A 26,986-nucleotide genomic window follows, 5' to 3' on the forward strand; every position below is an offset into this window, starting at 1 on the left:
CACAAAGTCATCCATTATCTTCAATCTCTAGGCTTCCAGATCAACTTCAAGAAGTCCCGTCTTCTTCCAAAATCGAAGTTCCAATGGCTCGGCCTGCAATGGGATCTTATATCTCATACTCTGTCTTCCCAGACCCAAGAGGTTAGAGATTGCAAGGAACACCAAACGCTTTCTCAAAGACAAAGTAAGTTCCAGACGACTCCAAGAGAAGATTCTGGGGTCCCTTCAGTTTGCTTCAGTGACGGATCTTCTTCTGAAGGCAAAATTGAAAGATATCAATCGTGTCTGGCGTTCGAGGGCGAACCGGAAGCTCCGGGACAGGAAAGTCCGCCTTCCTCCCATTCTACGGGAAAGACTTCTTCCTTGGACAAGATCAAACAGTCTGTCAAAGTCAGTTCCCCTTCGATTTCCGCCTCCGAAATTAATCATTCACACGGACGCATCCTTATCAGGGTGGGGCGGTTATTCTCAGCTCAAGAAAGTTCAAGGTCTTTGGACTCCCTTGTTCCGCCAATTTCACATCAATGTGCTAGAGGCCATGGCAGTTCTTCTAACCCTGAAACGTCTCGCTCTTCCCAAGAAACAACACCTTCGTCTGGTCCTCGACAGCGAAGTGGTGGTCCGCTGCCTCAACAGAGGCGGGTCAAAGTCAGGGCCTCTGAACCATGTTCTAGTAGCCATATTCTCCCTAGCAGCCTTGAACCGTTGGCATCTTTCAGCTGTCCACCTGGCGGGAGTCCGGAATGTAGTGGCAGACGCCCTGTCCCGGACCTCCCCTCTAGAATCAGAATGGTCACTCGATCTAAAGTCATTTCGGTGGATTCTCTCTCAGGTTCCCGGTCTCCAAGTGGACCTCTTCGCCACGGAATCCAACCACAAATTGAGAGTATATGTGGCTCCCAATCTAGACCCTCAGGCTTACGCCACAGACGCCATGTCACAGAATTGGGACACCTGGGAAAATATTTATCTCTTTCCCCCGGTGAATCTTTTGCTGAAAGTTCTAGACAAACTGAGATCCTTCAAGGGACAAGTAGCCTTGGTCGCACCCAACTGGCCCAAGAGCAACTGGTATCCTCTCCTGCGAGAGTTGAGACTATACCCTCACCCGATACCCAATCCGGTTCTGTCTCAGATAGTACAAACACGCGTTGTGTACGCTTTCTCAAACATTCAGAGCGCCCTAACTTTATGGACTTTATGAAGTTTGCGGCTATGCATGGTGCCAATATTGATCCTCAAAACACCTTGTTCCTAGAATCGGATAAACGGGATTCCACCATCCGCCAGTATGACTCTGCAGTTAAAAAGTTGGCAAAATTTTTAATAGACTCAGACGTGAACTGTATGAACTTGAACCTTACAGTCACTTTCTTTAGATCTTTATTAGAATCAGGTCTGGCAGCCAATACTATCACCACTATTTAATCGGCTCTGAAAAAGATCTTCCTAGTGGGTTTTAACATAGACTTAACCGACTCTTTGTTAGCTTCAATTCCGAAAGCTTGTGCCAGACTGAAACCGGTTACTCGTCCTACCCCGGTGACCTGGTTCCTTAATGACGTACTCAAATTGGCTTCTGATACCATTAACAGTTCTTGTGATTACATTCCCCTTCTCAGGAAAACACTTTTCCTGGTGAGCTTGGCTTCCGGGGCAAGAATTTCTGAATTGGCAGCCTTGTCGAGAGACCCGGGTCATATTGACTTCCTGCCTTCGGGAGAGGTCCTTCTTTCTCCTAACAAATTCTTTTTGGCTAAGAACGAAGACCCTCAAAACAGATGGTCCTCCTGGAAAATTGTTCCCCTCACGCAAGATCCGTCTCTGTGCCCTGTTGCTACTCTTAGGTCTTATTTATCCCGGACCTCCTCTAACTCCTCGGGGCCTCTATTCGTTAGAGAACAAGGCGGTACCATTACTATTAAAGGGATCAGGCAACAAATCTTGTATTTTATTAAACAAGCTAACCCTGACTCTTTTCCTCTTGCACATGATATCAGGGCGGTTGCTACCTCGGTGAACTTCTTTCACCACATGAATTTTACAGACCTTTCCAGGTATACAGGGTGCAAATCACCGTCAGTGTTCAAGAAACACTACCTTAAACATTTGGAAGCCCTAAAATTTTCTACAGTAGCCGCAGGGAGCGTAGTTACTCCCAAGTAACTCACAGGTTAATGCCTTGTCTCTTTATCTCTCCCTCTTACCTGCCTCATTTATACCCTATTGTATTCGTTGGTCTCGCACCTGAATACTGTTATTATATTTGTAAATTTTTATACTCCTGAGTATCTGTATATATTATCACTCACGGCATTATTATACCTACCTTATTGGATTTATGTTCATATTTAAGATACCCTTATAATTGTTTTTTGGTACTCATCTCTGATTAAAAGCATCCTGTATTTCCCTTACGCTTATGTTTTTTCCTTTATTTTGCAAGTTTGGTGACATTTTCTCTTTTATAGATTCACTGGGCGGCACAGGTTCGAGCCCAGAAAAGGGATTTTGACGTAGGAAAAATCTATTTCTGGGCGAAGGACCTGTGCCGCTCAGTGAACCCTCCCAGCTCCTCTCCCTTGAAGTCCCCAAACTTTGGGTGCTAAGGAGTTGGGTTCTGAGCGGATGCATTGTTAGTAGTACCGAGTGAGGTTGAACGGCTCTCCTCTATTGGGGTTTCTGTCGTGGATGAATCTAAATAGTGCGGGACCTCTGGATTATACGCCCAATTTTATACCGACACCAATAGGTGAGCGAGCTAGTTAACCTAGCACTCCTTTACATTTTTTCTCTGGTATATTTAGCAGTAAATTACCTAAGAATAAGTGCTAAATGGAGCTTATTCACTGGGCGGCACAGGTCCTTCGCCCAGAAATAGATTTTTCCTACGTCAAAATCCCTTTTTTCCAACATACCCTGTGTATCCATGCACAGTCTATTGTTGAGACCTATTATATATGGGAAGAAAATATTTCTTTCCACATACTGATAGATGATCAGTTATAATTTACTCTCATTAAAACCTTTGGAAAGTCAGTGTTAAGGTACACTTATCTATCCTTACAGGTTAGAATTCTTCCATTGGGTTTCCTGAATAGAAACTCTAGGTTTTAATTTTGGGGGAGGTCGCAGCAATTGGCTGGACAGGAAACACAAGTATGTGTCTTTCCTAATTCTTTTCTAGCTTGTCTATCCTAAGCTATATGCTATAAATATGCAAAAATATTAATAATAATATTTATATAGTTTATCAGGTGAGATGAACTACCGCATACTCATTTAGTTTTCCTCTCTTTACAGGAGGACCACCCTAAGTGCCTGAGAGTCTTTTGCAATGTGAGGAGCAAGGACTTCTAGGGCCATGTAGAGTGCAGGGCGCACTCTCTCTGCTCCATCTCCAAGGGAACTCTAAAGTACTGGGACCCTCAGGACTGCAATTTGTGCAAAGCCTTGGTTACTGAGGCTTTTGATGACCCCAAGACAACGGAGTCAGGGGATGCAGCACGGAGTAAGCTGCACAGATGAGTTCGTGGCTTTCAGAAAAATGCCATGGGCCCTTACCTTCCGAATGAACGGATGCGTGCCTATCTGTTCCCTAAGTCAACTGCGGATGCCGTTATACCACAGCCTCAACCTGAGATCCCATGCGTCCAGATTTCCGTAGATACGGATGTCTCTGACGCGATGAAGGACATTTACCTAGATGAGAGGATGTCGAAGGTGTCTGAGGGCACCGAGAAAGACCTTCATGCGGAGGGTCTAGAAAAGGACTCTACCCTGGCTCCCGAGACTGAAGAGGATGACGTCAAATCGGATTCCGGCCCCAGAACCAGTACCCTCCTCGTCTTCTGCTCCTCCATCGGACGACATGGATAAAGCTTTGGCTAGTCTCATGACGATGGAGAGTCTTCGTAAGCAGAACGAAAAAATTACTCTGAACTGAGGAGAAGGATGGACCATCTCGCATCGTCCCGTGGGTCTCAGAAGAGACTCAACGTGAAGGATCTTCCTTCTTGCCCCGAGGTGAACCCTTGGAGGCATGCAGAATACATGCCAATTACGAATGGGAAGATCTTCATTTCAGAAAAGCTGGGGGCTGTCCTCATAGAGGATGTTGACTTTTGGCCCAGCTTTGAGTCTTACTCAGACTGCTTCGTCCGCTTGAAGGCGGAACCTGTATCCAAGGAGGAGACAGAACCAAAAGAGGTCATAGTTCTTGACCATGGTAAAGCTCAGGCTTTGCTGGCAAGTAGTCTCAAAGACAGGGGCTTCACTAATTCAAAAGTGCCAGCCCTTAGCAAGAAACACCCTTCTTTTCTTGCTCCAGTTAAACTAGCCTTTCCCTTTGCGGAAAAAGGGTTTAAGGCAGTCATGAAGGCAGTGGAAGCAGGGAAGCCTTGCTCTACACTCGAGTGTAGACCCTTATCCCTAGCTCTGCCTAGGGACGACAAAGACTGGAAGGAAATACACCTTAACTTCTCAGTTGTGAAGTTGGAGGCGGATATTGCTGGACGCCAGTTCAGCGAAAACCTCCCTAGGCTGTCTGACTTTGTTTTGCTTAGAGAGCAAGAGACAAAGGAGAGACGTACCGCATCCCTGTCCCTCCAGTTTACCTTGGAGGCAATGGCAAGCGATAACAGATCCCCAGACATGTTCATGGTTGTGGCCAAATCACATTTGGCAACGCTGGTCAAAGACCAATATGGCTTCGTTAGGGCCAGACGTGCATGTAGGGAGTTCGTGTTTGCTTTGGCTGCAGTGAAACACGAACCCAGGAAGCTGATAGCTTCCAATGTCTGGGGAAAAGACCTCTTCCAGAGCGAAGTGGTCAAAGAAGTAGTTGACAAGGCCGCCATGGAGAACAGGAATCTTCTCCAAAATGGAGCATGTCGGCGAAGAGGAAGTCTTCCCCGGATGAGGGTCCCCAACCAAAAAGGAAGACGAAGAGACCTAGGTTGCCCTCTCGCCCTGTCAGGAAACAGCAGCAACAACTTCCCACAGTTCCAATGACCGCGGTGCCCCAGATGGTGGCACAACCCCAACCTACCTACCAGATGGTGCCTCAGCAGCTGGTTGCCCAGTCACCAGCTTTTACTCCTGCTTATGAGAGGCAGACCACTACCTTTCACCCTAAAGGTAATGAGTCGAATAGGGGCTCCTCTAGACACCCTCCAATAGGAAGAGGGGTTAGGGGAGGGCGCGGTCAAGGAGGCAAGTCCTCCGGACAGTCGAAGCAATGAGATGCTTCCGGTAAGAAGATGACTCCAAAGATTTCAGGATCGCTGGACCTTCGATCCCTGGGCCCACAGCCTAATCAAGAACGGCCTAGGTTGGAGCTGGAAGACAGCTCCACCATCATTTCCTCAATTCTTCCAACACTCCACCCCCGTCCTGGAAGAATACACCCAAGAACTCTTGAGCAAACGGGTGATAAGGAGGGCAAAGTCCATCAAATTCCAAGTAAGGCTGTTTTGTGTTCCCAAGAAGGACTCAGACAAACTCAGGGTCATTCTGGACTTGTCGCCACTCAACAAGTTCATAGAAAACAAGTTCAGGATGTTAACCCTTCACCACATAAGGACCCTGCTGCCAAAACGTGCGTACACAGTCTCAATAGACATGGCAGATGCCTATTGGCATATTCCAATCAACCGCCCACTCTCCTCCTACTTAGGATTCAGGCTACAGAAGAAGAAATACGTCTTCAGAGCCATGCATCAGGAGTCTGGAGAAGATACGCATCAAACGCTCGAAGAGATCTAAGAAGACCGATACCGACTCGACTACGATCACTTCTCAAGCCATGGTCGAAGGCCAAGAACCTGAAGAGGTCCGGGCCCTTACAACCACCTCTACCTTCAGTCATCATCCATACGGACGCATCAAAGGAAGGATGGGGAGGTCACTCTCACCAAGGGAAAGTCCAAGGGACTTGGTCCTCTCTATTCAGGACCTTCCACATCAATGTTTTGGAAGCCATGGCAGTCTTTCTCACACTGAAGAAACTGTCTCCTTGCCATTCAGTCCACATAAGACCGATTCTGGACAGCGAGGTGATAGTGAGATGTTTGAATCGTCAAGGTTCGAGATCACCCCAAATCAACCAAGTGATGTTGGCCATCTTCCGCTTAGTGGAAGGGAAGAGATGGCATTTGTCAGCAGTTTACCTTCTAGGCTTCTGCAATGTGACAGCGGATGCTTCTATCCAGGCTCACGCCGATAGAGTCAGAATGGTCCCTAGACGCAGGATCATTCTCCTTCATCTTATGTCAAGTCCCAGGACTGTAGAGCAACCTCTTCGCGACGAGCCACAACAAGATACTACCTCGTTATGTGGCCCCATACAAGGACCCTCTAGAGGAAGCGATGGATGCCATGTCCCTCGACTGGAACAGATGGAACTGGATTTACCTGTTCCCTCCAACCAACCTCCTATTGAAGGTCCTCAACAAGCTGAGATCCTTTTAGGGAACGGCAGCTCTAGTGGCTCCCAAGTGGCCTAAGAGCAATTGGTTCCCTCTAGTATTGGAACTGAAGCTGAGGCTGGTCCCTCTGTCGGACCCAGTTCTGACTCAACAAGTACAGAAGTCGACTGTCTTCGCTTCATCACAGAAAACCCAAAACCTTCATCTCATGATTTTCTCTCCTTAGTAGTTAGAAAAGGTTTGGGATCTCGAGAGACAGTATAGACTTCTTAGAAGAATGTAAGTCTAAGTCTACTAGAAGACAATACGAGTCATCTTAGAAGAAGTGGGTTGCTTTCGTCAAGGCAAAAGGACCAAAAGAAAGCTCAACAGATTTCTGTTTATCCTTCTTTATCCACCTTCATGAACAAGGTTTAGCAGCCAATACGATAACAATATGTAAATCAGCCTTGACTAGACCTCTGCTGTACGCCGTCCAAGTAGACTTATCCAATGAAATCTTTAACAAGATCCCTAAGGCTTGTGCTAGACTTAGGCCTGCAGCACCTCCGAAGCCTACTTTATGGTCCTTGGATAAGGTCCTACACTTTACTTCAACAGTGAACAATGAGGATTGCTCCCTGAAAGACTCAACCCAGAAAGTTATATTCTTGTTTGCTCTAGCCTTGGGGGCCAGAGTTAGTGAAATAGTGGCCCTTTCTAAAGATGAGGGCCATATTCAGTTCACAGAAGCGAGAGAACTGAATCTTTTTCCTGACCCAACATTTCTCACCAAGAATGAGCTACCTACCAAAAGGTGGGGTCCCTGGAGAATCTGCCCTCTGAAGGAAGATGTCTCGCTGTGTCCAGTATAGTGTCTAAAGGTCTATCTTCATAGAACTTCAGACTTCAGGGGAGGACAGCTCTTTAAAGGAGAAACCTCGGGGGTCAAATCTATCCCTAAAACAACTAAGGGCGAAGATCACCTATTTCATTCGCAGAGCGGATCCTGACAGTACACCCGCAGGTCATGATCCCGGGAAAATCGCTTCGTCATTGAATATTTTCAAATACATGGACTTTGAGCGTCTTCGCTCATATACCGGATGGAAGTCATCCAGAGTGTTCTTTAAGCACTACGCGAAGCAAGTGCAAGAGTTGAAACGCTATGTGGTGGCGGCAGATAGTGTCTTGAAACCTGTCGTCTAGCGCTGCGAGGAACAGTGAATTGATTGGGATTGTTAAAGTATGGGTGAAGGTGTTGACACTTCACAGTACAATACTTGAAGATAAGTGTCACCAAGGGGGCACTATGGACTGTTCTAGCTATTTACGGTGAAGAAACATAGAGACAACACTTGTGCTGTGTGTTTTTACACAGTGTGAAGAGACAATCATTATCACAGAAATGCATATTAGAAAATTTAATACATTTTCAGTTTTTGTGGCCCTAATAATTATTTCCCTTTCAGGTGAAATAATCATTTCTGGTTTTGATTGTAATATACATGTTTCTTATTGCATTCATTAACATTATGTTAACGTTATGTTATGTATGCTGGTTATTTATTACCAATAAATACTTGATGGGTATTTGCGTCTTATTTCGCCCCAAATCTGATTCAATAAAGATATGCTAGAGTATTATTTTCCTTTAATAATATGCATATGTATATATGAACAAAATAGATAGTTAATACTGTACCTTTGTTCTTATATGGGTACAACCTTTCCCTGCTTACGCATACAGGGAAACCTGTATGCTTTTGATGCTATGTTTGATCACATGGTATATGCAAACCTTTGTTTCTACACGAGTACAAGCTTTGCCTGACTATGCATACAGCAAGTCCTGTATGCTCTGGATGCTATGTTGGCTCATATAGTATATGCAAACCTTTGTTCATATTCGAGGACAAACTTTACCTGGCTTCGCATACAGCGAGACCTGTATGCTCTTGATGCTATGCTTGTTCATATGGTATATGCAAACCTCAAAACTCTTCCCCTAAGTCTAGCCCTTTTAATGAGAGAATGCCTTGATGAAGTCATTGAGCTTCAGCACGGCATTTCATTTCAGCGATGAATCTTGGTGACGGGCAAGAGGGCTCTCAAACTTGGGGAAATTGCTCCCCCAGTTCAAATCTAAATTTCTCTCTTTCATCTTTTTATTTTGTTTTGTTTCATTTGTTGATGTTGGCTACCCCCCAAAATTGGGGGAAGTGCCTTGGTATATGTATGTATGTATGTATGTATCTTTTTCTTCTGCTCAATATTACTTCGACCTTCTCCTAATTTTATCTACTTTCTGTCTTCTTGCTGTCCTATCTCTATGATTATTATTTTTCTTAAGTTATATATATATATATATATATATATATATATATATATATGTAGATGTATGCATATATATATATATATATATATATATATATATATTATATATATATATGTATATGTATATATATATATATATATATATATATATATATATATATATAGATATAGATATAGATATAGATATAGATATAGATATAGATAGATATATATATATATATATATATATATATATATATATATATAGATATAGATATATATATATATGTATATATGTATATATATATATATATGTATATATATATATATATATATATATATATATATATATATATATATATATAAATATATATATATATATAAATATATATATATATTATTTTATTTGTTCATTTATTTATCTTTTTTTTCTATTTCATTTAAATGGCGTGGATATTTCCACATTCGTTATTACTGCCTGCTTAGATGAATGGGAGAAGGGATCATTGTTGGGAGGTATTTGCATTCAAAGCTATATATGAGAGTATTGGATGATCTCAGCCATCCCAAAAATGGTTTGGACCTTTTTGGTGGAACTACTCTGAAGGGTTGGGTCATCGGAATCCAGGGGGATCCAATCCTTGAGGTGGGACTCTTGGCTTCTGGCTGGAAGCCCATCATTACAGATATGGGGAGGATGATTCCATATTTCCTTGGTCTCAGTCCTAACAGGCGGGTTTAGCTTACACCTGTGCCTCTATATCTGTTTTGATGCTATCCTTCGGGTAGGGTATGGAGTGGACCATCTGGGAAGTATACTCTCATTGTGCCGATAGTGGAGAATACAAATTTCCTTTCCAACGTATGATACTTTCTTAAAATTCTCAAGCAGGTAAACCAACAAAACAACAACAAAAAACATGAAAATCCCACCCTTAAGTATGGACCCTTCAAATACTGACTCCCCATCCACTGGATTTGCTGACTCCCCCCCGGCACTGTTGATGACTTCTGCTACTGTAATTAAGGAAAATTCTGTTGACGACCTTCGAACTAAAAAGGACCACTCTACTGATGTTAAAAAATCTAGCAATTTGGGTAACACAGGGAAACTACGATTCCTTCATGTTTCCCAAATTCCATTAGAGACAAATTATGATGATATATATAGAGCATTTCAGTGCTATGGATTGATAAAGGAAATAAAGATGAGACTTGGAGATGATAAATGGGACTCTTGGATATCTTTTGATAGTCATGATGAAGCGTTTAATGCCATAAGTAATATTAGTAGTATCAAAATTAACAAATTGAAAATCATGGGAGCTCTTTGTGATAGGGTCCCAAAGGAAATGGATGTGTACAAACCTGCTGATTGGTTTGAAAAAGATAGAAATGTACCCATACCTTCACAGAGAAAACCCAAACCACCAATGTGGCTTGTAGCTGAACCTAAAGGAATGATAGGAAATTATTTTAAAATGTGTAAGTTTATTCAGAAAAAAGTAGGAACCATTGCACCTGGAGATATACCTCGTTTTGGGAAGAATAGTTATCTCATCCATGCCAAATCTTCGACTCAGTCAGCAATACTATCTAACTTAAAGACGGGCAGTGATGAAATTACTGTACATTGGAAATGAAACCTCATCTAAATTTTAGTTATGGAAGGGGAGTGGTCTTTAATAAAGACCTGAACGAATTTACAGAGGAGGAGATCCTTTCTATGTGTCCATTAAATGTATGGAAAGTGCATAAGGATCCTGGAACTTCAATGATTATACTTACTTTCCAGGATGCGGATGTACCTTTCCATATTGTTATTGAAAATGAAAGGATTAAAGTTCGGCCTTCCAAACAAAAGCCCCTGCAATGCTTTAATTGTTTTAAATTTGGACACCCTTCCAAAGTTTGCAAAAATGAAAAAATGTGTGGTATTTGCTCCAAAACTTATCATGGAGAATGTACACTTGAGGCCAGGTGTTCAAACTGCAATTTGAATCATAAATCAACTGATAGGAGATGTGAACTGTATAAGTTGGAGGAAGCTGCCCTAAACAAATCAAGTTTAGAACACACAAGTGTGGGACATGAAAAAAGACTGTTCAATAAATCAACCAGCTATGCAAAGGCCTTAAAATCAAAGGGAAATTTACCACAGGAGACATCAAACCCACTTAGCACTGCCAGTAATCCTAAGAAAAGAAATACAACTTCTGATAATAAAGTACTGCATGACAAGGTAATCATATTGCCTTCTGAGGCTCTGCCACAGTGTATTGAAAATGGGCCATTGCCCATTTCTGTAAAGCCTTCATCCCCCATTACCAACAATAGTACTAACCTCTCTCAGGACATGTCCTTGCCTGATTTGATGGAGATTCCACCTGACACCAAGTTACCAGGTGCACCTGTATTGAGGAAGGTGCAAAAACCTGGTAGCTCACCACCTACTAATTGGAAAAGAGAGAGACCTCCATCTCTCTTGCCCCCTTCCATAAGAAATATCAAAATTACGACGTCAAAAAATATGATGATTTGTCTGTTGATGTTTCTGATCTGGAAGTCAATTTAAATAAATCGGAAATTCAAGTGGAGGTCCACCAACCTCCTCAACAATCAGATCAAAAAGACAAAAAGAAAATCATAAATGCTAAACCCAATCTATCAAGAAATCCACCTAGAAATAGTGTTAGATCAAAAACTGCTAATGGGAAGACTCCATCCAAGGGGTCTACCAAATTATAAACCATAGTTTTTTCCTCCATTTTGCAATGGAATTGTCAGGGTTTAAAGGCCAAATATGAAGAACTTAAGCTCCTTATTCATGAGCATTCCCCCTAATTATTTGTCTACAAGAGAGCAAACTTGATTATACCCTGTAATACCCCTTGTCCTCGCGAATATATTAGTTATAGGACACCATATGATCACCAAGTGGGGAGCCATGGTTGAAGTCTCATATACGTTCGTCGAGATGTTCCCCAAGTTTCTCTGTCTATTCGTACACCTCTGCAGGCAGTGGCTGTACAGATTGATATAGGGAGAAAATATACAATCTGTTCTCTGTACTTGCCTCCAAATGATAACATTTTGTATGATAACTTAGTGGAGGTGATTCAACAATTCCCTCAACCTTTTTTTTTACTTGGAGATTTGAATGGTAGACATCCTTTGTGGGGTGATGTTTTAGCAAACACGAGGGGAAATATCATATCATCAATTGTGGAAAATGAAGATGTGGGACTCCTTAATACAGGAGAGCCCACACACTTTCATGCCCAGACAGGTACCTTGTCATGTATTGACCTATCAATCGTAAGCTCCAATTGCCTTCTCGACTTCGATTGGAGGACATTAGATGATTGGCATACTAGTGATCATGCACCAATCATTATAAACACCAACAATGGTCCACCTTTACAGAGATCGCTACGATGGAATCTTGACAAGGCGGACTGGGATAAATTTCGTGAGCTAAGAGAAATTGAGGGGGATGCAGGACAGGTTGAAAATATTGATGATGCCATAGACTTACCGAATGGAACTCTTCATACAGCAGGAGTAAATTCAATTCCCAAAACAACAGGGTTATTCAAACGACGACCAGTCCCGTGGTGGTCTTCAGAACTAACTGCCCTGCACAGAGCCACAAGAAGATCTCTAACACGATTGCGTAGACGCAGAACTGATGAGAATTTAGTTATGTACAAGAAATGTAGAGCACAGTTCCGTCATGCCATGAAAGAAGCAAGGCGCCAGTCATGGATGTCTTTTGTTTCCTCCATTAACAGTAGAACACCACCATCTTCTGTGTGGAGGAAAGTAAAAAAGATAGCTGGCAAATTCACCCCCAACCCACCACCAGTGTTGAAGGTGAATGGTCAGTATGTAACTTTAGCAAATGATGTTAGCAATGCCCTGGCTAATAATTTTTCAAATGTATCCAGCAAGTGTGAAGGAGCCCCTGGTCACCAGTATAGGAGCATTGAAGAAAAGAAAATTTTAAATTTTGCAACAAGAAGGGAAGAGTCATATAATTCTCCTTTCACTGAAAGAGAATTTGATTCCGCACTTGCTCATTGCAATGATACAGCCCCTGGACCCGATGGAATTCCATATGCAATGATTAAACATGTACATTGTAATACAAAGCTATTTATTTTAAGCATTATTAATAGAATATGGCATGATCATAGTTACCCAAGTGTTTGGGAACTAGCCATTATTTTAGCCTTTTTAAATCCTGGTAAAGACAAGTTTTTAGCAGCAAACTATCGTCCTATTGCATTGACATCTTGTTTATGTAAAATCATGGAGAAAATGGTCAATGCAAGGCTGATGTGGTACCTTGAAAAGAAAGGTATTTTATCATCGATTCAGTGTGGATTCAGAAAAATGTACTCAACGACTGATGTGTTGATACGACTTGAGTCTTCTATTTGTGAAGCCGTTGCTTCCAAACAGCACCATGTTACAGTATTTTTTGACCTTGAGGCATATGATACCACATGGAGATATGGTATACTTAAAACCATTCATGAAATGGGATTGAGAGGAGAGCTGCCACTATTTATTCAGGCATTTCTTTCACATAGAGTTTTTCAAGTGAGAATTGGGGAAACTCTATCAGAAAGTAAGTGCCAGGAAGAAGGAGTTCCTCAGGGTAGTGTGCTGAGTATAACCCTTTTTGCAATAGCAATTAATGGGATATCCTCAGCCATTCCCCAGGATGTTCTCTCAACATTATTTGTGGATGATCTCTCCATATCATTTGCTGGAGCCAGAATGGCAGTGGTTGAGAGAAAACTACAGCTCTCAATTGACAAAATTACCCAGTGGGCCGTTATGAATGGATTTAAGTTCTCGACAAGTAAAACTACTATTGTACATTTCTGTCATATCCGGGGAGCACATCCAGACCCGGATATATACATTAAAGGTCAACGGATCCCATGTGTATCGGAAGCCAAATTTCTAGGTTTGATATTTGATTGTAGACTTACATGGGTTTCTCACCTAAAAGTGTTAAAAGCGAAATGTGTCGAAGCTATGAATATTTTAAAAGTATTGTCCCATACATCATGGGGGCCAGACCGCAATACTATTTTAAAATTATACAAGGCCTTGATTTTTTCCAAAATTAGTTATGGATGCGAAATATACTCCTCAGCCACCCCAAGCTGGTTAAAAATACTAGATTCTATACATCATGCTAGTATTAGATTGTCCACAGGAGCCTTTAGAACCTCACCTATCACAAGTCTCCTTGTTGATGTTGGGGAGTTGCCTCTGGACCTTTATCGAATGTCCTCTATTATTCGGTATTGGTTTTGATTACAAAGACTCCCTAATTCTTTAGCCTTTCAGACTGCAAGCCTTGTAAGGCACTCAACATACTTTGAGTTGCACCCAAAATCTCCTCAACCTTTTGGGTTTCGGGTGAAAAAATTATTAAACAATCTGGATATAATTAGAATTAAGGTGTTTCCATTCAAGGTATCATCAACGCCTCCATGGAAATTACCTGACGTATCTTTTTGTAAATACTTTAATGGAGTTGAGAAGAATATGACTGACTTAGAATCCAGGTCTCTTTTTATGGAAGATGTTGCAGAACATAGGGGATCGACTTTTATATATACTGATGGCTCCAAATCTGATGCTGGCGTTGGATTTGGAGTACATAGTAATGATTTTAATTGTAGAGGTGCACTACCTATAACAGCTTCCATATTTACTGCCGAACTGTATGGCATGCTAACCGCTATTGAGAAAATAGCTTTGGAAAAGGAGAGTAATTTTACAATTTTTAGTGATGCAAGGAGTGTTCTTCAAGCTTTAGAAGTTTTTAATTCTAGTAACCCTATAGTTTTAAAGATTTTAGAATGGCTTTATATTATTGGACGGAGAGGTATAACAGTTCGATTTTGTTGGGTTCCAGCACATGTAGGTGTGTCTGGGAATGAGAAGACAGATTTACTGGCGGAGAATGCGGCATCCGAGTTGCTACCAAGAAGATATCCCATTCCCTGTAATGATTTCCTACCTTACATCAAGAAATTCGTTTGTAATAAATGGCAACAGCACTGGGATAGTCAAGATGGCAATAAAATGAGGGAAGTAACAAATATCATATCACCTTGGAGGTATAATATGATGCCCTGAAAATGGGAGACGACTTTTTGTCGTCTCCGTATTGGTCACACACGGTTGACACACGAGTTTCTGCTGAAGGGCCAACACCAACCGTATTGCGAGGATTGTTTAGTACCTTTAACAATGAGGCATTTGTTGACCGAATGCCCTAATTCTACTAACTTAAGAAATAGATATCTGTTTGAGGATCGAGGTGAGGATGGCAGGTTCATCCTTGCCAAGAGTCTTGCATGATGTGTCCTACTATGCGAGCGGCATTTTTAGATTTATTTCAGAAGCATGTCTTCTGAAAACTTATTTAACTATTATAATGACTTCTTAACTTTTATGGTTTTAATTGAGTTCTCTTTTATTTTTCATATATAATAAATGCTATCAGCGTCAATGACCTTAGATGTCAGGATGCCAGAAAACTTTCAATCAATCAGTCAATCAATCCTAAGTCTAGTATGACTTCCCTGCAGGGGGCAGGAAGCACTAACATGGTTTATGATTAGAAGTAATGACGTATAACGGTAACGTCTTATGTCTCTATGGTCTGGATGACCAAGGAAATATTGTCCTGAGGTTAAGGCACATTTGGAGAATCCACAGATACAGTACTTTCTAAATAACGCTCTAGTAACCTTCCATCAGGACGACATGGCCTGAGCCCAAAGAACGGATTTTGAGCGAAGCGAAAAATCTATTTTTGGGTGAGATATCCATTTCGTCCTGATGGACCCGCCCTCCTTTCCTATAGAAAAGGCCTTGGCAGGATCCCTCCCGAAATTACTATATCTGTAGCACCTTGCTCAACACTACAAGGAATAAACATGGCGGCGATGTACAGCGCCATATGGATACTCAAAGTAGTAACGGAGGAAGGGTACCTTGATAACGGCTCCCCTTCTATTTTTACCACTTTCCCCCTCGAAGCGAAAACGCTATTCGGTGTGAAGATTGCTATGTGTTGTATCAAGATATATATCCCCTGATATTATGTGATATCCTCAAGAGAAATTTTAAGGATACTTGCGCCAGGAGTTAGAATTCTGGAGACCTAAAGGTAAATTCTCTGGGAATATCACTGTAGTCAAATATACCCCAGGAAGCTACTTATAGGAACCTTCCATCAGGACGACTTGGGTATCTCACCCAAAAATAGATTTTTCGCTTCGCTCAAAATCCGTTTATCAGGCGAGATAAACTACCGCATACTCATTTAAATTTCATCTCTCTATACAGGAGGACCATTTGAAGTGCAAAGTCGTCTACTGCAACGTCAGGAGTAAGGACTTTTGCGACCATATAGAGTGCAGAGCTCATGCCCCTTGCACCGCATCTAAGGAAGCTTTTCGGTACTGGGACCCCCAAGGTTGCAACGTATGCAAGGCCTTGGTTACCGAAGCTTTTGATGACCCCAAGTCAGCGGAGTCAAGGGATGTAGCACGAGAAAAGGTGCGTAGATGGGTACGTGGGTCTCAGAATAACTCTACGGGACCGTACCTTCCTAACAGACGGATGCGCAACTTGCTGTTCCCTAAAGCGGGTATGGAAGCTGTCATACCCCAACCACGACCCAAGATTCCATGCGTCCAGATTGCTGTAGAAGCGGAAGTCACTGACGCATTACAAGGCATGGACATCCATCAAGAGGAGAGGATGTCTGAAGTGTCCTCGGACACTGAGAAGGATCTTCTGAGGGAAGGTCACGAGGAGTCTACATTGAATCCTGAAGAAGATGATGAAGTCTGTTTGGAGTCCCTTCCGTCAGTACCGGCTCTGGAGCCGTTACCTTCAACATCTTCCGCCCCTCCATCAGATGACATGAGACAGGCACTGGACAATCTTACGGTGCTGATGGAGAGCATTCGCAAACAAGGCGAAGAAAGGGAGGCGAAACTTGAAAGCCAAATTGCTCGACTCTCCACCTCCCGTGGGTCTCACAAGAGACTCAGGGTTCAAGACCTCCCAACCTGCTCTGAAACTAATCCCTGGAGGTCTGCAGAGTACATGCCAATAACTAACGGCAAACTCTTTATCTCAGAGAAGTTGGGAGCCGTCCCTATCGAAGATGTTCATTTCTAGCCAAGCTTCAACGCTTACCCAGATTGCTTTATTCGTCTGAAGCTGGAACCAGCATTGAAGGAAGGGACTGAACCCAAGGAGGTCACAGTATTTGACCATGATAAGGCACAGGCTCTTTTGGCAAGCAGCCTGAAACAGGTGGGCTACACTAATTCTAAGGTGTGAGCCCTCATCAAGAAACATCCTACCTTTCTTGCTCCAGCTTCAATAGCCTTCCCATTTACATCAAAGGCTCTTAAAGCCGCCGTTAAGGCAATAGAGGCGGGCAAACCTTGTCCTACACTCGACGCGTGTGGACCTTTGTCATTAGCCCTGCCTATGGAGGATAAGGATTGGAAGGAAGTCCACCTTACCTTCTCAGTTGGGAAGTTGGAGGCAGATATCGCTGGACATCAGTTAAACGAAAATCTCCCAAAGCTGTCTGACTTTCTCTTGCGTAGGGAGCAAGAAACGAAGGAAAGACTAGTGGCATCTCTATCCCTACAGAACTGTTTAGAGATGACTGCAGTCTTAAATAGTACCCCAGATATGAACATGGTCATGGCCAAGATGCACATGGCTACCTTGTTAAAGGACCTGTATGACTTTATTAAAGCCAGAAGGGCATGTAGAGAGTTCGTGTTTGCTTCAGCAGCGGTAAAACACGAACCCAGGATGCTGATAGCTTCCATTATCTGGGGTAAGGACCTCTTCCCAAGTGAAGCGGTCAAGGAGGTAGTTGACAATGCCGCCACGGAGAATAGAAACCTTCTCCAGAAATGGGGCATGTCAGCTAAGAGGAAGTCTTCTCCAGATGAGGGTCCCCAGCCTAAGAAGAAGACTAAGAGACCTGGATTACCCTCTCGGCCTGCTAAACAACAACATCCCACAGTTACCATGACCGCGGTGCCCCAAGTGGTTGCTCAACCTCCAACCACTTACCAGATGATACCTCAACAGCTGGTTGCCCTGTCACCAGCATTTAACCCTACGTTTGAGAGGCAAACCACTACCATTCGTCCCAAAGGTAGAGGCTCTAAACGGGGCTCCTCAAAATACCCCCCACGAGGTAAGGGTGGTAAGGGAGGACGCGGTCAGGGAGGTAAATCCTCCGGAAAACAGAAGCAATGAGATGCTTCAGGTAGGAGGGAGGCTCCAACAATTTCAGGATCGTTGGACCTTCGATCCGTGGGCCCAAAGCCTAATCAAGAACGGACTTGGATGGAGCTGGAGCGAGGCTCCACCATCATTTCCTCAATTCTTCCAACACTCCACCCCCGTACTGGAAGAATATACCCTAGAACTATTGAGCAAGCAGGTAATAAGGAGGGCAAAGTCCATCAAATTCCAGGGAAGGCTGTTTTGTATTCCCAAGAACTCAGGAGTCAGTACTTGAAAGATAAACGACAACTGTACTCTTTTTGCCAAATTTTATAAAAGGAAAATATATGAGGCATTAGGGATATGATACTTTCTCTTTGTGATCTGTTGTAGCACAGTAGCAAATAGTTCCTTTTGTTATGGGAGGATTCTAGACTAGTAGAACAATCATCAGAAGTGTTATGCTTATCATTTATTTCTTACCGTTTATTAATAATTTGCTTGCTTTTGTTATGTAGCTTCTAGAATGAGCTAAGGAAGTACAGTAACTTATTGTTTGCTAACACAGTAATGTACAATTTACTACACTCTGTAATTACCTTTTATTAATATGAATGATTTTTTTTTACTATTTCAGCACTAAACCAGGTTATGCTTCTCGGACGTGTTGGAGCAAACCCAGAAAAACGGGGAACAGAGGAACATCCAGTTGTGACGTTCAGTTTAGCAACTCATACAAATTACCGTAAACAAGATGGTAAGTACTAAAGAAGTTTAGTCTTAATTTTTATCTCGTATCAAGTAGTCTGTATAGAATCATTAATTTTATAAATCTTGCGTAGGTCAAGTATAACTATAGTAGGTTTACAAATCTCATGTAGTGGAGTTCATTTTGTTTTCTAAAGTATGACACATAATATATGGTAAAACTTGCTTATCCACAGTCTTTATGTTTCTAGCCCCCCCCCCCCCCCCCAGTTGTCATAAGAATATTTTGTCAACTTCACTTGACTCAAATATTTCTGGATCTGCTTTGATTTCTGTGTGGATGAAAGAGCTAGATAATGTGATACAGTATAAATTCTTTGTGATTTTTGTTCCCACACAAATACATACCATCGTTTTTTAATAAGACTGATTTTATTTAAGCTTGAAACAGCCATTAAAACTTTCAATGAGGTGGTAGTGGTAAACCCGTCCACCCGACAAGCACTGAACCCTCATTTTTATTTTGGTGGCAGCGCAATTCAGACTTCCTTCTCTGATGCTTCATAAACAGGTTGTTTTCATGTTCTGTTCTTTCTTACATTTTGTCTGCTTGACAGTATGGAGACTTCATGAGCTGACATGCTGGTTTGCCCTGTTAAACCTGGTCGTAACTGCTGCAGGTTTATGAGTAAGCTCTCCGTGGATCCTCCTCTTGTTTGTTCAGTACGTTTGCAGGAAGCATGAATTCATAGTCATCTCCTTGTGACAAGTACAAGTCGTGGCCTTCTCTGTTGTGTTTATAGTTTGGCTAGAGGGACTTTCATCTTAGGACTAAGTAATGCCAAAGCTGTTGCTGAAGAAACTATCTCATTCCTTTCTCCTTCCACTTCTCGACGTTCTGTGTCTTCGGGTTCCTATAAGGCTGGCTCCTCTCAAGGAAATCAAAAGGATGGAGGAAGCACTAGCTTGAGCTCGGGGCCTGCTTCTGGGAAGGCAGAGGTATGACCTTCCCAAGAGAAGGTAATGCTTCTATACTGTACCTCTCCTTTGATGTTCGCCCCCTCTTGTACTGACTGATTATGATGTGGGCACGCATATGGAAAAAGCGGAAATTGTTGCCTTCCCTAGGAATCTATGGTGTACTACTTACAGAGAAGCATCTGAAGGTGTTAGCTTATGCTAGAACTTTAAGAACATTCTGCGCCGTGCCCCCCTCGTGCTCATCCTACTACAGAGGCAGTAAACGTGATGACCATCAATGAGTCCTCACCTGCTGTTTGTGAAGATTCCATGTCCTCTGCTGATGCAGTAATGTAGTCGCTGGCTCCAAAATTCTTAACGACTCTTAAGTCTGGTAAAGGGGGAAAAGAAGTGTGTGCTTCCTCCTCTCCTGTATCATTGGTCTCCTTTGGCTACAAAACACTTGGATGGGACCCTTGCTGCACCGAAGTAGTTGTCACCAACAAAGCCTGTTTGATTAAAGTCTCGTGAGACTTTGACTGACCTCTCCACAAGTGCTTTTGAGAGAGGTGGTGCTGTGCTGAGAACTGACACAATTCTTGGTCTAGAATGTGACCAAGCGCATACACCATTATGCAGGAAGAAGGGTGCCACCCTCTTCCTCTTCCTTCTTCAGAAATTTCCAGCGAAATGTTGTGATCAACTCCCAGGAAGTTGATGGCCTAGAAGAAGGATCATGGTGGAGCTTACGTATCCCACAAGCTCTTCCTTCACACGAGCAGTGTGGGCGTGATGACGTCAGCAGTCCATATCATCACAGACCTCTATCGGCTGTCATCAAGATACCTAGTCTCTTAATTACCATGTGTCAATGCACACCACCGCCACATGACTGGTCACAAACGCTAGGACATCATACATTCGAAATCACGTGATCAAACGCCATGCATTCGGACTCCAGGTGATCGAACACAATGTATTCGGACACCACGTGATCAAACATCATACAATCTAGTGATCGTAACATTTGAGTCACAGGGCACTTATCACTTGTTTCTTCTTAATGTCTATGTATTAAGATCTTCCAGTGCGCTGAGATCCCCCCGTGCACCGAGATCTTCCTGCGCACCAAGACCGGTTAACGACGAGACCTTCCAATGTGTCCACGCGATGATTTGTTGCAGTTGACTTCCTAAGACTGCTCTGAACACTTGCATGAACATCGAGATGCCACATTGTGTACTACGAGTCATCAGGCCTTAATGCACCTCGCCGCTCGATGCCATGCTCTCCTGTTCTCCTTCAGAAGCTGAAGCACCTAGTGCTTGCCAGCCTCTGAAGGCACCAGAGCTAGGGGCACCTCACTCTCCAAGGATTTAGACCTAGCTGCCTGCTCTTCTCCAGGGTATCTACCTGATATATGAATGCACTAAGAAGAATGACACTTCTGAGGTACGTTTTAAGACCACCACTCTTGTGAGAGAGGGAATCCTGGTACATTATCAATCCAATTTCACTCTATTCTGGACCATCTCCAGCAGAGTTTATGTTTGTTAAGGTATTGGTCTTCATTTGTAGATACAATCACCTTGGGAAGGCAACCCTGGTTCATATCAAGGGATTGGTGCTTTAGCGCCCCTAAAGCATCAAAATCCGCCTGTGAGTGACCATGGCCGTAACTTGCTTGGTTGGCTTTAGATAGGGTTAATTTCCAGATCTCTAGTCTATAGAATTCCTTACTCTTTATGCACTCTAGCTGATGGAATAAAAGTATGCCTCCTGCGCTCTCTCAACGACAGCTTTACATACCTGAAGATGCAGACCTTTTTCCACTACTGATTGATCTAACAGGGACCCCGGTGGAGATACTCGAACTTGAGGGCAAGTCATTCTCAGCTCTTGATTCTGTTTCCATGGTCATCCTCCAAGCAACATTTTGAATTGACCATTGGTTAGGTGTACCTGTAGTTGCATACTTTGCTAAGACCCATGACTTACAAATCCTGAGCTGAAGAAGTACTTTATATGGATTGGATCCTGTCAATAACCAAGGTCGTGACTCTTTTGTCATGTCATACCAGTCAACTAACCAGTTAATAAACTGAAGAGAATGAATGCCTTAGTCGCCCGTTTTGCCAGACAGGTGGAACGAGAGGAACCACTTTTCTTACGGAACACACGTGTTGGATAATGCCTCCATGTTAACCCCACAGAAGGAAGTACTGTAGATGTCATGATGGAGAAGTAAAGCAAGGCAAATCATGACTACCTTACCCATCAAGCAGTTACTTTTCAGGGCCCTGGCCCTTCAAAGGCCAGTATGCTCAGAACACCAAACCCTGCTGCTGCTCTGAAATTGGCACTGAAGACGACACTGTGACATCTCTTGAGGTGTGTTCAATACCAATTTGTGGTAAATTTATTACAGATTTAGCAGCATCATCTGCTTTCCATTACCATCAACTCTAACATGAATAGAAATCCAACATTTGGTTCGTAACTGACTTACAAACCACGCTATTTAATAGGGGTATTACTTTCGGCGTCGCTGAAATGATAAGCCATTAAAACTTAACAAGGGTTTACTACCCACACCGCTAGTTAACGGGTTTAGGGGAGGGTAGCTTGCTACCCCCTCCCCCCACACACACCTGTGCTTGAGCTCACTTTTGCTCTTGGCTCGGATGGTAGACGGACGTGTCCTCTCTCATCCTCGCCGCTCTTTGGCAGCCATTAATGCTTTTTTGCTTTTTCTTTGACAGGTTTATGTGTGAAGTTGGCCTCTGCGATTATGCGCACCTGTCCTGGATTACCCGACCGCCCCTGCGGAACATTCATGTCGGCGGTCGAGACAGACCCTCACACTCTTTGCCCTTACTGTAGAGGTCAACGGTGTGAAAGTAATAACAAGTGTGGTGAGTGTAGTGAGTGGTCTACCTCCCAGTGGGAGAGGTTTTCTCGGTGACGTAAGAAGAAGTCCAGGCTGGATCTTCCTCCTTCGAAAGTTTCTTAGAAAGGAGAAAAACCCAAGGACTCTTCTTCCGTTGCCCAAACCTCCTCCGAAGCTCCCACTCGATCAGTCTCTTTCGAGAGACCGTCGAGTGGTAGCGTAGACCATGGTTCTGTTTTCCAAGCTCGGGGTTCGAAAGATGGCGTTGCCTCCCCTAGCAAGGCAGCTCCACCTCTTCCCCCGGGGGAGGATGTGTCATTAACCAATCTTTTTCATCTTTGGTCTTCCTTGGGGCTCGAGGGTTCGCCCTCTAAGGAAGCATTACTTGACTACATCCGATTAGGTGCCGCTGTCAAGCAATCGCCGACTTTGGCAGAGGTTGATCCTCTTGTCAATTGTTGACGTTGTGGTGTCAGAGGTATCCAATGCGGTATCTCCTAATACCGCTGCCTCTTCACATCCTGCCGTAGCTGAAGGCTTAGTTTCTCCCGTTCCTGCTCAACCAACGAGGGAGAAACTAAGTCCAACAGTCTCTCCTGCTGGTATTTCTCCTCCTAGGGGGAGTTCACTTACACAGACTCCTCTTCGGAGAACTGCAGAAGGTCAGCTTGCTGATCCAACGGCCCCCAGAGGGCGCATCCGTCGCAAGGCTCGCCTTCCTCTTCGCCAAAGAGGCTTTCCTTCACCTGCGGTGAGGAGACGCCTCTTTGGTTCATCATCATCGTTGCAGTCCGCCGCAGAGGAGCCTCTTCAGCGTTCACCGACTTCCTGCTATGGTCCTGGACCTCTTAGCGGATCGTTCGTGATCCCCTTCGGTGGAAGGTTGTCCTTTTAAAGGACACGTCAACCTTCCATCCGACAGACCTGCTGACCTGCCGTCGCCGTTCCTGAGAGCTGATGCGTGCTACGCGCCAACGAAACCTGACTTGCATGCTCGTTAGGCATCGAACCCTATTACAGGGCATCAAGGGCGTATGCGCCATCGCGCTCAGACTCTCTCCCGCGCGCCAGCGCCCACGCACAGCTATCTCTCCTGCCCGCCCACGATCTTCGGATCTGGGCACTGTTGGGATGTCAAAGACCTCTCCTACGCGCCAACTGCTGTCTCCAGCGCGCCAACTCTCGCCATCGCGCAGTCACGCACAGTCACCCTCGCCTGCAGTTGCGCGCCACCATACTGATGCGCGCCCACGTGCACAGGCTCCAACTGCGCGCCCGCGAGCCAGGGGTATCTCTCCTGCGCGCGCGCGCCCTACGACATCTACTGGGGCGCGAAAACTCTCGCCCGCACGCCTGCGTGTCCAACGACCTGATCCTGCACGCCCACGCGCACGCTATCAGTCTCCTGTGCTCTCTCCTACGCGCCTTCGCAATCGCCCGCGCGCGCACGCACGCGCATCAGCAGTCTCCCGCGCCAGTAGTCTCCCGCGCCAGTAGTCTCCCTCGCCAGTAGTCTCCCGCGCGCGACTCCTGGTATTCTTCATCGCGCGAGCACCATTACACGCCCCCGCGCAAGCTTCAATACCCTCCCGCGCGCGACGCTGCTGGACAACGAACGGCAAGGTCACCATCGCCGCATTCCCCTCCCCGCAAGCACAGAACAGTGCGCACTGCGGCGGAAGGGAAGCATCCAGAAAGGTCCAGGCACCCTTTTTCTTCTTTTCAGGCAAACCCCCTTATGGAAACTCCTCCCAGGGATCCGTTGATCCCTGTCTCTCCAGAGGGAGTGTCTGACAGCGCCGCTGTCAGTCAACAACCATGGTTCGGTGCGCTAATCAGAGCAGTTACACAGGCTGTCAAGCCTGTTCTCTCTGAGTTGGGTCACAGATCCTTGGCTGTTTCTACCCCTCTGAAGAGAAAAAGAGGAGTTTCGAACTCGATGACTTCTCCGAGAGCTAAGTTGTCTCCTCGCAAGCCTTTGAGGCAGGTTCCTTCACCCCCCCAGACTTTTTCTCCTTCCCTGTCGGACGAGGACTGCCCGTCCTCAAGGAAGTCACGTGAGGTGAGACATTCCCCATCGCACCAATGAGGGAAACCCCACCTCGCGTTGAAAAGTCTTCCCGGGTAGGGACTGAAAAGAACTTGCCACCATCTATGTTAGTCCTACATCCTTCCCAGAAAGGAGTCGAAGGACTCAAAAGACAGTACCAAAATCCTCGACGAGACTTAGGACAGAGCCGGCTAGCCACTCTGAGAACGTCCGCAAATCTCCCCAAGAAGAGCCTTTGGGGACAAGAGACTTCGCTGCAAGTCCAACATCCGGAGGAGATTTACAAGAGTCAGAGCATGCATTTTGGCAGGTTCTGACTCTTATGAGGGCTCTCAATGGGTTTGCTGACCCAGAGATCCCCCCTCGAAAGGGCAAAGACAAGGTCTGGGACCGCGTATTTGGCACTCAAAAACCTTCTAAGGCCAGTGTGGCTCTGCCCTGGTCTCAGGGGGTTAAGAGTACCAGGGACCAGATCGCTGTCCAGCTCTCTGAGTTGGCCTCCTCCAACCGTTCCAGTGCCGGCAACAAGCTTCTCCCACCTCCTCGCGTACAGCAAAGGAGGTACTTCGAGATCTTGGAGGAGCCTTGTTTAACTCTTCCTCTCTACCATTCATTGGAAGAGCTTACCAGGGGAGTCCCTCTTGAGAGAGACTCCAACCGCAGGTCTCGTTCTCGGCAAGCGAGATCCTTAACCAGGAGAAGGTTGAGAAGTGCGCCATGCAAGCCACTTCGTGGCTGGATATCTGGTTAGGGACCTTAGGTATCCTGATACGCTCTGAGGACTTCTCCAAAGAATGTATTAGGAAAGCTATGGAGACGTTCCTCCTCTCAGGCACTCGCACGATCGAGTTCCTGGCCCACCAAGTCTCGATCTTGTGGGCAAACACCATCCTGAAACGTTGGGATGCGGTGGTTGAGAGGTTCCATCAGAAGGTCCCTAGCACCGAGATAAATAGGCTCAGGCATTCTTCCTTAGAAGGAACGAACTTGTTTGAGCCTAAGGATGTGGAACAGGCCGCTGAGAGGTGGAGGAAGTCCCACCAAGACTCCCTCCTACATAGGGCTTTGACATCCAAGCTCTATAAGCCTCCAGCACCCCAGCAGTCCCGTCCGACCAAGACCACGAAACCGACGGCAGCAGCGAAGACAGTGGTGTCTAAGCCCTTTCCTGTCAAGGACAGGAAAGGCAAAAAGTCCTCCAGAGGAGGTAAGAATCCTAGAGGGAGCAGCCGAGGCCACAAACACTAGGATTGGCAGTCCCCATGCATGTCCACCAGTGGGGGAATGCTTACAAAGTTGCGCACACAGGTGGCAGCAACTCGGGGCCGATTCCTGGACAATTTCCGTAATCAGTCAGGGATATCGCGTCCCGTTCACAACATCTCTACCTCCCCTGACGACGAATCCAGTGTTGTTGAGCTCCCTTGCTATGGGATCAGCAAGGGGGCAAGCCCTTCGGGCAGAAGTCCAGATCCTGTTGAAGAAGGGCGCTCTCCAAGAGGTCCCCGACAGATCCCCAGGCTTCTTTAGTCGACTCTTTCTTGTAAAGAAGGCGTCTGGAGGCTGGAGACCAGTCATTGACCTCTCGGCTCTGAACAAGTTTGTCAAACAAACTTCATTCAGCATGGAGACCGCAGACACGGTCAGACTAGCAGTGAGACCGCAAGACTTCATGTGTACACTGGATCTGAAGGACGCGTACTTCCAGATCCCAGTCCATCCGTCTTCAAGTAAGTACTCAAGATTCAGCCTAGACAACAAGGAGTACCAGTTCAAGGTGCTGTGTTTCAGTCTCTCCACAGCACCGCAGGTTTTCACCAGAGTGTTCACCCTAATATCTTCGTGGGCACACAGGATCGGCATCCATCTCCTCCGTTATCTGGACGACTGGCTGATCCTAGCAGACTCGGTGTCATCCCTTCTTCAACACCGGGACAAACTTCTGGGACTTTGCCAGGATCCAGGGATCATGGTAAATCTCGAGAAGTCCTCTCTGCTTCCCACTCAAAGACTGGTATATCTAGGCATGATTATAGACACCAATCTCCACAAAGCCTTCCCATCAGACGACAGGATAGCAAGGCTGAGAAAGGTCGCAAGCCCTTTTCTCAGACGAGAAGAACTTCCAGCCCAATCGTGGTTATGTCTCCTCGGTCACCTTTCATCTTTGGCTCGTCTAGTTCCCAACGGTCGCCTCAGGATGAGATCCCTCTAGTGGCGGCTCAAGTCCCGGTGGAATCAAGGTTACGATTTCTGGGACGTCATGATCCCTATGGGACCTGCGGAACGGACGGACCTCCAGTGGTTGGTGACAGACGAGAACCTACGAAGGGGAGTGAATCTTCT

At 44.9% G+C, this 26,986-nt stretch overlaps 1 protein-coding gene across 6 annotated transcripts in view; it reads left to right on the forward strand.

Moving 5' to 3' along the window:
- Nucleotides 1-26,986, forward strand: part of mtSSB (mitochondrial single stranded DNA-binding protein) — a 120,918-nt gene that overhangs the window by 55,389 nt on the left and 38,543 nt on the right. For all 6 annotated transcript variants that reach the window (XM_068384853.1, XM_068384838.1, XM_068384832.1 and 3 more), the window contains one exon: nt 18,670-18,789. In XM_068384853.1, the coding sequence (XP_068240954.1) occupies nt 18,670-18,789 (120 nt within the window). The remainder of the gene's footprint in view (nt 1-18,669; nt 18,790-26,986) is intronic.

This window comes from Palaemon carinicauda, chromosome 1 (genome assembly GCF_036898095.1).
Source record: "Palaemon carinicauda isolate YSFRI2023 chromosome 1, ASM3689809v2, whole genome shotgun sequence".
NCBI classification, from domain to species: Eukaryota; Metazoa; Arthropoda; class Malacostraca; order Decapoda; family Palaemonidae; genus Palaemon; species Palaemon carinicauda.